At 36.9% G+C, this 18,600-nt stretch overlaps 1 protein-coding gene across 1 annotated transcript in view; it reads right to left on the minus strand.

Annotated features, from left to right (window-relative positions):
- Nucleotides 1-18,600, minus strand: part of CACNA2D3 (calcium voltage-gated channel auxiliary subunit alpha2delta 3) — a 390,722-nt gene that overhangs the window by 22,563 nt on the left and 349,559 nt on the right. The window contains exons 29-33 of the mRNA XM_062500613.1: nt 17,886-17,930; nt 14,582-14,644; nt 11,987-12,057; nt 3,464-3,539; nt 19-71 (exon numbers count right to left, since the gene is read on the minus strand). Of these exons, the coding sequence (XP_062356597.1) occupies nt 19-71; nt 3,464-3,539; nt 11,987-12,057; nt 14,582-14,644; nt 17,886-17,930 (308 nt within the window). The remainder of the gene's footprint in view (nt 1-18; nt 72-3,463; nt 3,540-11,986; nt 12,058-14,581; nt 14,645-17,885; nt 17,931-18,600) is intronic.

The raw sequence follows: 18,600 nt of genomic DNA on the forward strand, positions 1-18,600 counted from the left end.
TTGATGAAATCTACTTACAAGACAAGTTCAGTCATAATCCACTTTACTGCAGCAAAGAAGGCATTATAAGGCTGAAGAGAAGTAGCTCATTTAATAAAAAGGCAAAACATGCAGCATTTATAACTTAACTGATTTATCAATGTAAAAACAATGCATGTGGAGCATAAACCTCCCTTTTTGAACGATCATGAAATGTTATTACACTGATTATTAAAATGTATAGCAATGAAATTTCCTTTTCATCATGCTTGGTCATATACACAGATTATCAGTGGGAAAAGGAAAGTTTTTGCAAATGATTCTTAAATCTTTAACCTCTAGGGGTTCCTATTTCCCAGGCTATTGCTGGAGGAGCAGCTTGGATGAATAAGATGAGCTTTTCTTGGGCTGCAGTTCACTGGCTTGCATCTCTCTAACGCAAAGCTCTATCCATCACCTCAGCCTCACTGGGCTCAGAAAAGCTTCTGAAATCTGAATTTACCTAAACGTTTATCTGTGTCATTTGACAGTCCAGTTGTAAGCACTTTAAGACTTTTTTTTTCCTCCTCTCTCTGTTTTTCTGCATCATATCAAATACAGAAAATACTTTGAAAAATCCACTGTTTATAGTAATTCTAATATATTCTGAATATTTCATTTTTGAAAAGACCATTAATAGTATTAATCTTTCCTGAGAGAAAGGCAGAAAAGTCAGCTTCTAGAAATTTGGAATTTCTCCTTTTCTCCCTCATCTTTGTTAGGATGTCCTAGTTGCATAAAATTCTGCAGACTGTTTCAGATACAGAGTATTTTAACAAATAGAAATCATAATGACAGAACTCCTCAGATATCTAAAATCATGCTTAACCACCCCAAATCAGCACTCACTGAAGCAATACTGTTTGGCAGGGCAGTAACAGGACATCCAAAATTTTCAGGGGTCACAGAAATGTTTCTGTGCAGGGCTGAGGAATCAGAAACCCAAAGAACTCAGTCAGTGCCATGGAAGGCTGAGATTAATGTCCGAGACAGGAAGGATTTTCACCTGTGAAACCCTGCCCTACAGGAAAAGATAAAGAACTACAAGATTTTCCTGGAGATGAAAGGAAAGAAAATGTCAGCCCTTTGAGACATCTTATTTATTCTCATTCCAAATAACAAAACCTGGTATTTCATGCCCAAGTAATTAAATTTGATGTATACTTTTGTATTCATAATGATAAATTTAGTGTAAAACAATGTATTCGTTATTACTTATGAAGAATACTTATTTAGTGTAAAATATACCATGTGTTTTAGTAACTATTTTAATATTAGAAATTTATTACAACTAAAAGCCCCAATGTATCTGAAAAAAATTTATTAATGTCTACAGAAAATGAAAAAAATATTTTGCTTTGAAATTCCAGGGGAAAAAAAAAAATCATTGCATTAATATAAATGCATTCTCATGAAATGGGATTTTACTCGAGAGCCTTTTCCACTCACAGACATTTCTTTCAAAAACTGCAACGAAAACTGCAGGAATTTTATTCTCTCTACATATTTAAGCCACCACTGAGAGCCAAAAAAATTTCGTTCTGTGGCACATGGCACTGCTACATTTTCAACAAAGTCGTTCTGTGGAGAATGATGTAGGTCTTGGGCCAATTCAAACAAAAGAAATGCTAAATAACAAAGCATCTGGATAGCTGTTAAGAAGCAATACTACCCTGATAAAGAAATGTACCAAGTGATCTCCAGCTAGCCCATCCCTAATTTATCATCTCACTCCCACAGTCTAAAAGGCTGGGATAGAGTCTCTGATGTCTCTGCTCCATGTCTATGCTGTTTAGAATACGAACTTTTTAGGGAGTTGTCATCTTGTCCCTTTCTCTATTCCTGTATTTATAAAACCATAATTCTCAAAAGGAAGGATAAACATTTGTGAACAAACCTTTTGCTTAAGCAGAAATTTTACTGGATACTGCCTAATAACCCGATACGTAAAAAAACCGAGCACAAACCCAAGAAAAATGTGGAATAAGCCCTACCTGTCTTTAATGCAAGTGCTCTCTACATTTCCTCAATAGTCATGGTTAATAGAAGTGACTGAAGCGACAGGAAAATAATAACCTAAAACTCTGTTCATCTTTCATACTGAGGGTCACCAAACTCGCTTGAGATTTAAAGAGCTTGGCTATCTTTAAATAAAAAAAATCCTTGATGTATCTCAGTGTATCCCATAACAGATGTAGGGGTTTTTTTTTTTTCCTGGATATCGAGACAAAATTTGGAATAATAAAAAAACCCCATCTTTTGGATTAGAGCCCACTTTTTAAGATGTAGCTTCAGCTCTACATGCTGAGTGCTTAGGCAAACTGAACTGAAGTCCCAAGTCTTTGAATAGAAGTTTTTTAAGAGTTGTAATATATTTTTAAGATATTTCATGCAAATGTGTTTCACAGGACCCTGTTCTATTTCTAGTTTAGGTTTCATTGCAGTCTAGTATTTATGATGTGAAGATGGTCATTTTTTGGATTCAAACTTTAGTGGATAACAAACTGATAAATGCCCTATATCCAGGCATAAGAAAAAGAAGAGTCATGCAAATGAGCAAATGAAAACATCTCCAGAATACAAAATGATTAAAGGTTGGGTTGTTTTTAATTTTTTTTCCTAGTAGTTCTTTATTTCTCTAGTTAGATGTGCATTTTAAAATACTACCACTTAACTTTTCCAGACTGGAAAAATTGCCAGTTTTTTTGCTGCTGTTCTCTTTACATAAGATTTTTTTCATGCTATTACTGCCATCTATTTGTGAAAAGGGTTCCTTTTTAATATTCAAAACCTCTATTTAACACCTGATATATTATTATAGCACTCAGTAAAATGGATGCATGGTTACAAAGCATCCTTGGGGTTATTACCCTGATACAGGATTTAGCAATAAGGGAGTGTTGCTTTGGCAAGATTGTCTTGTCCCAGATTGTCTCTAATCAAGCCCAGCAGAAGGACAGGGTTTGTACTGAAATTGCAACACAAAGGTTTAAACGCACTGAAATTCTACTTTAAAAGACATGTTTAAATACTAAGAAAAAGAAACTGTTTAAATCTTGCATGCCTTGTCAATGAACCATTTCTTTCATGCTAAAAAAAAGAATCTCAATTTTCAATTTGAATTACATGTTTACGTACAGGAAAGGCATACGTGATTCTAATCCCCCAGACAAAACACAATCTGTTGCTAAATTTCCAAATTCCAAAGCAGACAGATTTCTGACAGAACCTCAGAAACAGTGGCCCAGCATCAAAATTATTGAACTAAAAAAAACTGAACACTTTGCATTGGTTTATAAGGAGCCACCCTTTTTATGCTCCAGGATAAACACGAGAGCTGCAGGCATCCCAAATAAAATAACAGTCTTACAACGGCCGTGAGGTATTTGCAACAATTTCTTTGATGATTGCATGGAAAGATGCTAATTAGATGTGCTGTACTTACGTCCAGTAAGTTATGGGCACTGTCGCTACTCTCTTTGTTTGTCCTACACATGGCCTGGTAGTCATAAAGTGTAATTCTACAGGGAAGAACAGAAAACTGTTTGACTAAAAGAAGAAAACACAGTGGAATAAAAATGACAATATGGAACATTCTGCTCACAAAGTGGTTAGGAAAATAAAAATTGTAACAGCGAGGGGGGAAAGAGGGAATGGGATCATTAAAATACAGGTTACATGAAAGAGCATAAGAAATGCTGTGAAAACTTTGTAAGGGTTTTAGCAGACTGCAGAACAAAGCAAAAGCATAACTGGGAGGAACCAGGGAAGATATGCACAGAGTGTAACACACAATGGCATAAACAATGCAGGGGGGAGGAGAATACACATCCAACACAATGCTTAAACAATTGGTTCTGGACTGAGATCAGCACATTTAGCCCCCGAAAGTGAAAGAGCCTATGCATTTGAGAGGCTTCTCACAACAGACCACTCGAACTTCAGTAAAAGCAGAAATGCTCTTCTACAGTCCCAGCATCTCAGTTACTACTTTGTAACATGACATTGCTTCTGAAGGAGAAGGAGGTGGAATTTCAGTGCATTGATAGTACAGATATTTGAAGCAGGATGGGTTTACCTTTGCTTCTTTTCATGAAGGCAAAATATTTCCAGGCACCTGCTGTAATCAACTTATGCTAGAAGCCTCCTCAGATGCATAGCAAACAGGGAAATTTAATTATGCTTACAATTTTACTCATTATTCAGACACTTCAGAGATCTAAATGTAAAATCCAGAACTCAGAGCTAGTATATGGAATTATTGTAATTATTTCTCTAAATCTGTCTGTCCATAGAACAATCAATTAACTTTATCCATCCACATAAACAAAACATCTAAAATCTGTCTATAAGATGTAAAGATTCTTTAGCTGGTAATTTGCAACAAGTGTAAATATGCAGAACTCACTGTTATTTAAACATTTCCATTTGACTTTTGCATCATCAGAAGGACAAGGGAACACAACTGGACAGAGATGGTTAATAGAGGTATGAGATGGGACTTCAATGTTTTGCAATGTGTGCCTTGCTTCTAAGTGAAGAGGAAAGAAGAGCACACAAAATCAGCTAGAGAGAGGATGTCCCAGAAGCTGCCAAAACCAGGTCATGAAATGCATTCAGCATCACCATGAGGCATCCTGCACTGCATGCCATGAAACCTCGCAACCTGTACCAATAAAATGTTGTATTCCATTGTGGTAGAGAGTATACTTTCATTTTTTTTCCTGATCTAATTTTGCGACAACAATCATCACTAAAAGCTTCATTATTATGTCTATATTTTCTATCTGGCTTACAGACAAAATCTCTAAGATATTGGATGTCGCAGCTCCAACTAAACATTTAGCACACGGTCATACTGCTTCCATGATTGTTCTTTTCTAAGGCTGAGAATAGAAATGCCTAGGAAGCCATTGTTTTGTGGACTGGCAGAGAGAGGCACATGGGAGACAAACGCATAACTAGAGACCTAAACATGGTGTGAGTCGAACACTGACCATCCTTGGCAGAGTCCCGCCCACAGCCAGATCCGCGCACCCAGATCTGCCAAGACAAACAGAGCAGTACACGGTGTAAGCTGTGCTGCCTCTGTGGCATGCAGAAATACACCACTTCCCCTAGCTTCTCCCTTCCTTCTTGTTCATCCTTTAACCATGCTCAGGATCCAGCCCCTGGAAAGGAATTTCTAGAGCTCAGCTTTTCCAGCCTTGTTTGGCTTGACTGTTTTATTCCTTGGGATTGAAGCACGTTCTTGTGTGTTCACTTGGACCACCCAGTGATGGAGGCAAGAGATAAATGCATAGAAAAGGGCAGTTTAGAGGAGTAAACGTGCTCTCTGCAGAGCATCAAGAAATTCTATATGGATGAAAGAGTTTCATCCTGCTTCATGTAATACCTAATCCTAGAAGGAGAATAAATTGTTTTATCTGTATTCATTTTAAATGTGTTTTTTCAATATATTTTTAAAGTTTGGTGACTGTTCCATGTTTGAAAGTGCAATCAACGTCTCAGCTTTCAGTTTCACACAGCAGAACTTCATCGTCAATCAGTGGACTTCATTATTCGGCTAAGCAGTGTTAATCAAATACTACTATAATGCTATTTTATATATATATATATTAGTGTATATATATCCACTCTTATACTAGTCTATACTACAGAAAGACTATATATACTAATATAATATCATGTGAAAGATCTATTATAATTTGAACTTAATTTTTGATATTGATAAAAGCCTTTCCCCCCTCAGTATGTGAACATGCATTATATTTCTTTAATTATTGCATTCTGATAGAGTCAATAGTTTCTCAAAATGTTCAAATATAAAAATGTATTAAAGACTGAAATATGTACTCCCACAAATGACCAGCAATATAGTTAAGACTGCACCACAGCATGCTAGGTTCTATTTTTTGTAGACTGCCTTATTTTATTGTAGGGAGTATTCAGCAATCAAAGATTGCACTATTAGTAAGAGAAAGGAAACCAATAAATAAATGTAGGCAAAGCACTCTACATTTAACAGGGAAAAAAATAAATTTTAAAGTGATGGCAGAAGGGAAGAGATTTAATAAGCAACCTTGAAATCACATGGAATACTACAGAACTTGGAAAGGCTTGATATCATCTGTGGATGATATTGGTTTTATTAAGATGAGTTTAGTTTGAGTAAATATATTTGAAACTTCCAGTGTGAAGGTTCCGGTTCAGGAAAAAATGAGAAAGATAATGGCTAATGTATCCAGGTTTAAAAAAAAAAAAAAAAAAAAAAAAAAGGTAAAACAAACAAACAACCAAAAAGAGCAAATATTTAGAAAGGTACGTAGTTTTTTTGAACAAAAGTCTGGAATGAATTTTGGGTTTAAAACAATGCATTGCTATCTCAGTAACTTTCAAAGAATGATGCTCAACACCTAGCTCAAAGTTTTTAAAGGTGATTCAAACAATTATAGCACAGGATGTGCAAAATGCAAAATACATCAGTGAGAGCATTACTACAAAATGTTCTTAAAAGACCTGGAAACAAATAAGAATTTTGCAACACACTTCAAAGAACAGTGGATGAAGCTGACAACCACGCTGAAATCTGAGCACTGCAACATACTGAACCAGTTCTTGATTCTCTGTCACTGTGAACGGCGTCATATGGGTTCCAGGGCATTCACAATTTCCAATCCAGTTATTTTGGTTTTATTCTTATAAATGTAATAGGAAAGTAAAAGCCTTCCAGCCCTCTTCCTAATAAAAGGTATTTGGGCATTTGTAGTCAAAGCAGTTGTCTAAGACACAGTAGTGTTTCCATGCTCAGGTGTCATTTCCAGGATTTTGTTTTACTGCTAAAGTCTTTCTGAGATTTTAGAAAATAGATTTCCTTCTCAGTCAGAAAGACCAAACCCAGTGTTGCAGAAGAAAGGCTTCCAGATCACCCTTTCTGAAGTGACTGTATTTCAGCTTTAACTGTTTGCAGCTAACCATTTTGCATCCAAGTGATCATGATCAGGGAGCACAACCTCCTGCGCCCATCCGTGTGCCCAAATCCATGCTCTGTTATCACAGCACCTCCCAGGGGACTCTGCTCTTGCTACAGAGGACATTCCTGAGACTTTCTGACACCACCACATCAGCCTCCACACCTGAAGTCCACAGAGCAATTGTTTTCAGCATCAGCTATTTAGCACAACCAAAATGTGCATTGTCAGTTTATGAAACTTCAGGGGCCATACACATCTTAGTGAAAACCCTTTTATTGTCAACTTCCTGATACAGTAAATTCCACTCTCCTACTTGCAATGTACTTACAATTGAGTATGAATCTGGTTCAAGAAAATCTAACTTCCAAGACCTACCAGCAGCACAGGATATATTGGCAGATATACTCTCTATTGCCTTCAGCCAGGTTTTCATCACACCCATGGATTTCTACTTGGTAGTATAAAATACTACTACTGAAAACTGTAGCAACTGAAAGGCCTTCAGTGCATAAAATTTCAAATGTTTTGTCAGCGGTTCAAGATTTGGTGGGTTTCAAGTAATGTGTAGGAATAATAAGCTTTTTAACATGGAAGCAAATGTCAATTCTATAGGACAAGAAAAAATGCTCTGAAGAGCTGAACGAATAAAGCCAATAATACAGAAGTCTTAATTATTGACACTATCAAGTAGCCTGGAAAAATTAGTGGTGCCTACAGCTCACTTGTGGTGGAAAGATGTTCATAACTCAGATATAAGATGGGCAGACTGTCTGGCATTCTCACAAGGAGGGGAAAGAGGGACAGTGTTGAACGGTGTGAAGAACAAACCAACGTTTCTAAGTCTAGACAAGTTATTGTGGGGAGAGAGCAGGACATTATAGGAAACCCCAGATTATTGCTGCTCTGGCTCTCACACCTCCACTGACAGATTATTAGTGGCCAGAAGCTGCCAGCATAATACCTCTCACCAAAATCAATGGAAAGACTAGACCTAGTTACAGCATTTTGACAAAAGAAACTTGTCATCACATGTATTTGCTTTTATTGCTCAGGTATTCCCAATTGCCAAGGTTCTCAAGGAAAAACATGTATAAAAACTACAACTCAACCTGTATTTACAGAATATGGAATGAGAACTCATTTATGCAACACATATGCCTGCGTTTCTCTTTAAGTGTATAAACTGATCCTGTATATGAATACACTGCATTAAAGGTAATATTTACAGAGACAAATTCGAACAATGCCTCAAACTGAGATTAAAGACATTAATTTTAGATATCACATGAAAAAAATTTGGGCAGAAAACATACCCCACAGCACTGTGGGAGTTTCAGTGTGCAGGTACCAGATGCACATTTAATAAATGCAGAAATAAAAAGTAAACCCTGTTGGTAATGACAATCTGTCCAATGCCAAGTCCAACAACTGAAATTTGGAATGTTCCTTATGTCTGCCTCTGATCTTCTCCAAAGCATACATGTACAATTTTCCCAATTAATAGGCAGCTAAATCCATGACTGTAAAAATCCACATGAAAATAAACACAAATTTTAAATGCAAGTGTCAATTTAGCACCAAAAAAATAACAATATCTTAACAAAAAGCTTAAATATGAAATATTGGCCAAAACAGAAAAATACCCTTCATTTGGAGGCTATGCTGCCTCAGTGAAAACTGCAACCTGTTGTAAAGTAATTAGCTACTGTTCTCATGATTTGGCTTTAAGAATTTACTGAATTACTTTCTAGGAGAAGAACAAAGTTCTGAATTTCTTTTATACTCATAACCTGAGGGCAAAACACTTGCAAGGTTTTACTTATAAAGTGAACCAAGACAGACAGATGAATATCTGCCTCTTTGTGCATGTGGAGAGCACAGGTGAAAGATCTGCACCACAAGAAAAATTGAGAAACAAGAGAAGCTCTTGGAGCAACAAGAATTTGATAGAGTGAGCTTTAGCTCCTGGGAAAGCTGCATTTCAGGGCTGTGCCACTTCAGTCATACATCCTGACAACCTGATCAAATCCCAGTATTTCCAAATACCAAAATTACAAAATTACCAAATACCAATGCATAGACTCTTCTATGTAAGAGGATGCCTGGTGGAAAGAGAACTGTAAGAGGAAATGATGCTGCTTCCATATTTGTCATATAGAATTGTTTAGTTTTCCTCCTAGTGGAAAGAGTGAAAGTGTTTTGAAGTCAAGAGATGTTTCATTTACTCTTACAGGTTTATTATGTTTATTTCTTTAGGGATCTTATTGCTTTGATAGACCTTAATTTTCCTGATGTTAGTGTTGGTTTTTTAGATTTTCATGGCTTGAGGTGTTGAATTTTTTTTCAGTGTTTTTATATAAACAAAGTGCTGAGAAAACCATAAAGAAACTTTTCTAAGTTATGCGAAGCAGATACTTTTCCATAAGCACATCCTAATCTATTTAATAATGCATTTAAATCATATTTAAATTATTTAACTGCGTGCAATACTTAAGGTATAAGATAAACATAATTTTGCTAAATGAAATCATAGAGCATGTCACGTTGCTGTGCAGGCACTGATATAATTTTTCTCCTTAATTATAAACTCCCTAAACTAAGAAAATATACATACATACATACATATGCACACATTATTCAAAAGAAGCACTGAGTTTAAAGAAATTGAGGAGGGAAGGAGGCATTTAAGTTCAGTTCAAAAAATAAACAGCGAACATAAAAATTGAATTTCATCCTGCTGCAGGTTGAAAAGAAATACAGTCAGCAGCAAACAACCCCCTTTTGTTTAGCACTTCCATCCCCATCCTAAAAAGCACTTCTATATCACTCCAAATTTGCAGTGGTTGGGGGAACAGACAAAGAGCTATTTCATTCTTTTTGTGGATGCAGAGCCTGGAAGCTGGCAGGAAGCACGAGGTGGGAGCACACACTGGCACTGCCACTGGCACTCAGATCCTTGGCACTGCAGGAACAGGGCACTGCCACCCACACGGCTGCTGGAGCCCTGGGCAAACTCTTCTGCAGGGGAGATCAGGCTCCAGAGAACTTTCTAAACTCACCAAAAAGGGGGCACGACCGGCTCAAGCAGGGCAGGGTTACCAAAGTCACCTGCTGGACTGTACATGCCACGTAGGAAGCAAACTGCAGGGAAGGGTGGCTCTGGGGGTACGGGGACGGAAGGCAGGGAACAGAGCTCCCTCTCTGCCTTGCCTCCATGGTAGGAGCAGCAGTGACAGTATCCTGTGTGCAGTGCCCACACTGTGCTCTCAGGGAAATGCTACTGCTGACACACCTTGCCACTGCACCAAGTACTCCTTTTCTTTTCTTCTTACTTCATATAAATACATTTTGGAAAAGCGAAACACAGTCCCCACACCCAGACAAATCAGGAATCTTAAAAATGTTGTAAATGCATCTATTTTTCATGAGAACCAGCAAAGATTTCGTCTTCGTATTGTTGGAATAATTTATTTAAAGGCCTCATTTAACACAGCCCAAAGAGAGTTTGGGGTATTTTTATCTGCTGTATGTGAAGTTGCTCACTTGCAATTACTCCACTTTGATTCTGTCCCATCTTTAACTGATTTGCAATGGTCAGTTTATCGTGGTTGAATAATTGGCTCGTTTTGTTTACATTTTCCCTATCACGCAGCTCAGCTGCACTGACCTTATGGCTTCATTATCTCCAGTAATGAAGTCCAAGACCAGCAAAATCCTAACTAATGGTCCAGTCCAAAGATCCACCCAAAGATCTCAAGCAATGCCTGTTTTCTCAAAGGTGGTACCCACCACCAAGCAGATATTCTGTTTGAAATGTTTTTTTGGGCAAGACAAAACAAATTAGGACAAGTTAGAGCATTATCCCTTAGTTTTGACTGTATTTGTCCTTTGCAATAAATACAGTGCCTCATCCCTTGTACAAACAGATTTTTATTTGCCAAATCCAGTCTATAAACAGGTATTACTTCAATTCCTTCTACAGCATATGTTAAAAATGTAGTGCTAAATGCAAAGAAGTTCCCACCTTCAGAAAACTAGGGTTGAGGATGATTCCATGAGTGCTAGATCCTCACATTTCAGGTCAGTCATTTACTGGTACTCAGCTACCATGCTCAGCTCACAGAAAGTTTCTGCCTTTAAGGGAGCTGATTTACCAAGCAAGCCCCCAAACCACCTGTTCAGAGAGCCTCTGTGCACACCCTCACAGGTGGTAACTAAACTCAGTGATGGATGGCATCAGTGATAAGCTGGGGTTTTTTTCATACTAGAAATGCATAGGAAAATAAAAAGTGAAAGTATAAAAGCAGTTTTCTTGTGCCGTAAGAGGACAAAGAGGTACAGAACAGTCCTTAGACCATGTGAAAGCCAGGAAGACTCCAGTGGTGAGTTACAGGTTAAAGGGAAATTTTATTCTTAATTCCTCAGAGTGCATAATTTATTTCAAAGGACAACACATAAAATCACTGTTCATTTTTAATGTCATCATGATAATGAGATCAATAGTCACAACCACATTCAAAGGTAAGTTAGCATGTGAATGGAGGTGGATTACTGGGAGAGCATATTTTCCCCTCACTAGCAGGGCATTTTCCACTTTTTAGCTTGAGCACTCTCCAAGATTTTACAGGAAAAAATGATAACGTGGCATAAATGTTTTGCTTTAGAGCTGATTAAAACTGCTCAGTAGTGGATATGGCCCAATCCCTTTTCCACCTGAGCCCAGTGGGAAGAGGAAAGGGACACAGTTTTAACGTTGTAGTCAAATAAACCATTCTTTTAATAAGAAGCTCACGTAGGCTGATTCCAATACTCTCAATACTTGACATGTATGGAATCCAATTACACTCAGGTTGTACAGAAAAGAGGTTTAGATGAGAATCCAGCCATGCTGCCACTCTTGGCTTTCCTTTACATGACTTAGATTTTTTCTTTTTTTTTTCTTTTTCTTTTTTTTTGTTAAAACATTTTTTAAGAGATAAAATGATAATTCTTACCTCTTAAAAGAGCCCATTGTTAGTAACTTGTTCATCACAGCCCCTTCAACCTCCCCAAAAAAGTAACCAGTCTGTAAGGGGGAAATGGAAGGAATTAGCTAAAGCATGGATAAATGCAAAACAACACTGGATGCAATTTAAACTGGCATATTCTAGGATCTGACAAGAGTGGCTTTGAGTTACATAGACAGGTTTTCAGGACTGCTGCTACATAAAACCAGAAGAGGACTTCCCAGTCAGGGCAAGTTATTGGGATTATATTATTACCCCTGAGCAGATATGAGAGCTTAAACAATATTTTGAGGTACATTATATAACATCTAATATAAAAAAATAAAAGCCTTCCAAACCTAAAGCTTGTAAAGAAAGCACACTAATCTGATCACAAACTCTTGTGATTAAAATGTTACTCAAAAAAAGATATGAACAGGTTGTGAGAGGATTTCATAAACAGTCATTAAAAAACATTGTTTATAATTCCTGTATGACCTGTTTAAGGAACTGGAACAGTGCATTTCATCAATCCTATAAATTTTAACTCCATTCAGTGTCATTTCATACTTAAAACCACTCAGCTTGATGAATTACTCATTTTGTCCCTATTCAGTACTTGTGGACTAATAAAAATAAATCTCTGTTGAGAAAACAAACATTGCTGCTATGAATATGGTCCGTAGGATGGAAGTGACTCCGTCATTTGCAGCCATTCATGTGACAGTGGAAAATCTTGCAAGTACAGCACTTTTCTACCTTGGGAAGACTTGTTTTATTTCAGAGCCTCAACTCCCAGGAGGACTGGATATTTCTCTTCATTGTTTAAAGGGAGAAATCCCACAATTTATGAGGGGGAAAGGGCACTACACTCTCAAATTGCATGGATTCCATAGGTTTTGTATCAACTAAACCCCAATTCCATTACAAGGAACTTAACTGACCTCAAGTATGCACCTGGGAGTTTGCAGGCAGAAAAGTTACAGCCCTTGCTAAAAAAAGGCATTCCTCCACCTAAAAGGCAAGTACTGCCTTTTTTTTTTTTTTTCCTCAGGGGAATCTTGGAACATTTTCCAAAACATATGGGTATGTAAAGTCTCCTAGAAACACAAGGAACATGACTAAAAATACCAGCTTCAGTAGCCCTGGCTGACTGATGAAGAAAAATTACTCTAACGATTGGAGAGGTAGGCAATGTCAAGAAACTCCAAACCATAAATGCCTCATATAACCTTAGATAGTAATAAACCTGATTTTTGAAGTGGTGCACCAGTCTTATGAAGACATTTCAGTGACAGTTCTCTCCACAAAAGCTCCCTTTGTAAATGCCAGTTCTCCCCCAAACCAGTCACACCCAGGATATCGTTATTTTTTTTGACGCATCAGGATTTAGCTGCAATTCAGAAGAATTACTCTGCCCCAAAAACTTGATTCTTGGAATAGTTCAGGTCATGTTTGGAAAGCTGATAGAAAAACAGTGCTGAAGGAACCCCAGACAGGTCAGGAATTGATAAGGCACTTCTCTACCCCTTCTCTATCCACACAGCCTGTATACACACTATACATAAAACAGACATACACTAATGCAATCTGAATATAAATTTACATAAACAGAGAGACTTCTCTGCTGTCCCTCTTAGACTTGGATTCATTTAACTAATAAAACAGGCCAGGACACATTTCCAGCCTGCTTCTGGTACAACAGTCATCCAAACTATGCACAGGACTACGTAATAGCTTTTATCAGGTGACTACCAAAAGAAACATCTCTTCCTAATAATTATTGCCACAGCCAGCTATGAGCTGGCAAATCACTGACACAATTCACAGCTGTAACAACAACAAAATGGGAAACAGACAAACATGCTTTAAGGTATCAAGATCGTTCCATAATGAGGATTTCTTAGGTCATGCTCATCATAACAAATTTAATTCAGCTGAGGGCTAAGTAGGAGTGTGGCTATTCCTACTGACAATCCCAACACATAAAAACAATTCAACTTCAGACCGTTCTGGCATGACTAGGGCACCATCCCACCAGTTTTCAGGCAAAAGTTAATGAGAATGGTGATGGTTCCTTCCTAAGGTTTGCAGAATTGAGCGAAACATTCTGTGATACTGTGATAATCATATTTCTTGTCGTCTTCATTGTGATGCTGAGTGCTTAGTTTTAATCCTTCAGTGACTGTAATCCCTTTCAGAAAACAAACTCCTCAGCCAACAGCTCTGTAAAATTTCAGTATCCTGAGTTTAAATGTAAAAGCTCTCGCTTTCCCAACCTTTCCATGGGACAAAAATGGCACAGGGATTTTTTTTTTCTAGGAGTAAAAGCCTCTTACAGAAGACAGACATTTCACTTCTGCAGCGAGAAAGGTATTTAAGGAGAACATTTATGAGTTTAAGTACAGACCCTGCTCCAATGGGAGACAGAAACTGAGCTCCTGTGAGAAAAAAAAACCTTACATTCTTTGTAGAAGGAATTTTAAAAAAAAAAGGATGTTACTAATTCCTTACCGTTTTCAAAGGGTGGCCTAATTTTTTTAAAAAAAGTAATTTTAGTTTAATATGTTGTATGAGAAGACTCAAGAAAAATCTTACACTTACCTGTTGATAGTCTTCAGACACTAAAATAAATCCATTGTTATCTATTAGGTAACAGTTGATTGTCTGAAAATAATAAAATATTATTTTAATTTTTGATTTTAGGATACAGCAGTAAGTTAATTGTATACTTCTAAGTAAATTCTAAATGGTTAAAATCATCAGGCTGTTATACGGTTTTACATAAATGTAAATGAGCGTAATCTTGGTTATGAGATATTATCCAATTAAATTTTTATGCTTTTTTCGTGCAAAACAAAACAATGATGTGTACAGAATGGGAGGACTCAAGATAATTTCAAACAAACATTAAACCCAAAATTTTGTGTTTTTATAATCCCTTCTTAAAAAGTTTTCCTTATAGCAAAGTTTGCAAAGGCACAGAATTTCAGTGCTCCTGATGGCTTCTCCTGTATTTGGAGAAAAACATCAGCACAATGTCATTACCCTAACGATGTATTAATGAAAACACAGTGTCAGCCTGCAGAACCAACAGGGGACCAGGCAATATTTTTTAATTTGTTCATTGGGGGATGGGACCAAAAACTTCTGTAAAAGAGGCCCCACAGGTCTCCTAAAGCTTTTCAAATTGTATTTTTAATTGGGAACTGGATTTAGGGGCAGGACTGTTCGCTTTTCATAGGTCAGACGTCTGAACTGTATAAAACAAGGTAAAGCCAATTCAGTGCTTCCCTCCACACACACATGCACCATTTTAACCTCACAGAACTATTTGCTACAGGCAAAGTTTTAATTACTGCACTTCAGAGTTTAAACATAAGGTTCAACTCAAACCCTGAAACCTTGCTATAACTCAGTTTCTCCTCAGTATTGCCACACACCTATCTCAGTGTTAAATCTTTATTGTATTTATATTGTTGTTCTAAATCAGCAACCTTTTTATCCTTGCTTACTGAATTTTCTATGACATTTGTATAAAAGGAAAAAATAAGCAGAATACCTTTCAATACAGGAATCCTCCTGGCTTTGTTTTTAATTCAAAACCTTCCCTGCTGCAAATGGGTTATACAGAAATATGACAAAATATGCTCTGCTACACTCTGCACATCCAGCAAGATCTCTGTGCTGCTTTAGGGAGGAAAGCAGCCCCATGCAGTAGTAGCTCTGCAAGATGTGAAAATGCAGTCTGATATTTCTGGAGATGCTTAGATGTGCCTGATTGTCATTCTGGCCACATATTAGTACTGTTGTGTTAGGGCCAGAGAGGAGAAATTTGCAGAAATGCTAGCTTGAAGTGGAGTTAAAAAAAAAAAAAAAACACCAAACAACAATAGCTGAAATCAGGCAAAAGTTCAGAATGAACATCATTCCCTAATGCAAATGCAGGATATTCATTCTAATAGGAAAACTCAAGCTACAGGCATCCCCAGTGACAGAAAACCTTTCAGAAAGGAAGTTGAAACAACTCATTTTCAACCTTTGATCTGCTAGAAAGCCCAAAGTTGGCAAATGCGATGTGAAAAGCTGATGATGCTGGCAGAGAACTGAGCAGAGCTGATGCACTCAGAAGAGGCAGCTCCTTAACCTCAATGGTGTGTGAAGGATGGAATTTCAGAAGCAGGCTCTAAGAGCACAACACTGCTCTCCCCAAAGTCAACCAGAAACCTCTCACTGACTGCGTGAGGAGAGGAGCTAAGTCAACACAGAGATCTCTTGAGGATACACATTTGCAGGTTAATCTAAAGATACTGCTTCAGCAACAATATTTCTCTATAGTACAGGAATTAAATAAGAGAAGTCATGCTGGACAAGAAAAAGTGTAGGCTTAATTTCATAGTTTATAGCCTATGTGCTGTTGGGAAAAGACTGGCTCGATTCAAGAATTAGTGGCCATGTCTCAAAACTCTAAGATTTAGTTATTCACTAGCACAGTTCAGAACTTTAAAATATACTAATTTTTTAGCACACGAACTGGAAATAGGCATAATGCAATAAATGGAATATATATATACATATATATATATTTGTGGAATGTGAAGATAAGAGGGTTTCTATTTTAATCCATTTTAGAAAGATTAACTAGGAAAAAATATTCATTCAGGACCATTCATTCACCACTTGCCAGCAAGATAAATAACTTTCAGTATTACTACTGTGTTAAAGAAACAGCTTGTTAATTTAACTTCAGCACGGACAAATGGCAGAAGAATGCATTTTCTCATTACTAGCAAATGTCAAACAGATTTCTGATATAAGATTTATGCTTGGGATAATAGCATTTGCATAGACTACAGCTGTATGAAAGAGGTCTAATTCACAATGTTTCACAGGTATTGGAAGAGAATTACGCTCAGGTTTGCCCAAAGGTTCAAGTTCAGTGAATTTCAGATTTCAAGGGGAAAGTTCCATAGGTAAAGAGTCCCTGAGCTTGTAAAACTGCAGGCATGAAGTCCAGAATAAACACAGCAAGAATGTTAACTGAGGTCTGAGAACACATCTGAACTACAGTAACTTTGATCCAGTCCAAGTCCTCTATGTATTTTTCACAGCTCCAGTATACAATAACAGTAATGGAATGTAACATGGGTTAAGAAACCAAAAACGAAAAAGAAAGAAAACAGAACATTAAAATAAAATGTGAGGCATTGGAAAACAAGAATAAATGAGCAAATTCAAAGCTGTCAAGAAAAAAAAATTAAATGAATGGGTTGTCACTATTTTAGGATCACAGGCATCACACACTCATGAAGTGATTCCTGTTATTTTTAATTACACTTACAATTAACACATTATTATTAATGGTCATTAATTATTGACTATTGTGTCATTCAATTTGCATTAATGCCTTCATATTTACTTTTAAATGCTTTAATTTATACTGTAAATGTTCAGCAGATGTTTTCTTGCCATTGAGAGGAGCTGTGATATTTGTTTGTATCAACTGTGTGTTTTGTGATTAAGAAAAAGTCTGGAATCTCTAAATCAGCAATGTTCACACTATCACTAAATTTCTAAATATGGTTGTACAGCTGAAGACTTTAAACAGCTAGTGTTTTCTTTTCCATTAACAACAAAGTAGTAAACAAATGCCTTAGCACTGCTTCAAATAATTTCCTAAACTGGATTCACAAAGCAGAAATTATTGCAAAACTTGTTTGAGATACTGGAGTCAACCTTGTAGTTCAGTGGGTATCTGCAACAGGCATAACAAAGGTCTCACTACCTAAGTCATGCAATATTTACAAGGTGAAAAGGCCATAATGTGCAATGAGATGTTCAAGTTAAATTCATCAACTGTATTTTCTACTGCAGTGGAGGTATACATGGAAAAGAGTTAAATACTTACTTCATCATCACAACTTATAGCACATCTGCCATCAAGAGATGCACACTAAAGATGATATAAAAAGAATCATTAAAATATTTTCAATTCTCATTTGATGACTACAAAATAAAGCATTTTATAATTTCATATGAGCAAGATTTTAAAGGAGTTGATATTGATTATATCTTTATCTAAATTAATTCTAAAAATGATTAGCAAACTTTTGAATTGTTCACCAAATGCGTTCTGTTCCACTCTGCAGAGAAAGGGTTCGTTCACACTGTAACAATTTCAGCTGCTTTAAACACCACAATCTCCTCCATACTCTAACTCTTTGAGACTATTCATAGATGAGAAAAGATTCTCCAGTATGGGTGGGGTCAGGGTTTATTTTCTGTAACAGCACAGTTCCAATCTATTCCCAAACCAGGGTTGGCATCTCCTAATCTTTAGAAAATACCTGATTATTCTCTTCAGTGAGTACAAGTTCTATCCCTGAAAGGTTTAGGTAAAGTTTATTGTACACCATGAGTGCCAACCATGATTCACTAACATAGTTTTATTAATTAATCTGTGATCCTACAGTTACTTAGTGTTAAAGAGAAAACCTAAGTTAAAACTCATGATTCTGCTATCACTGGAGACAAATACCAAACTTTTGCTTACTGTTTACACTTTTTCTAAGGGAACAAAAACCACATGCCAACAGGGTACCTCCTTATGTACTCGGGTCTAA

This window comes from Cinclus cinclus, chromosome 12 (assembly GCF_963662255.1).
Source record: "Cinclus cinclus chromosome 12, bCinCin1.1, whole genome shotgun sequence".
NCBI classification, from domain to species: domain Eukaryota; kingdom Metazoa; phylum Chordata; class Aves; order Passeriformes; family Cinclidae; genus Cinclus; species Cinclus cinclus.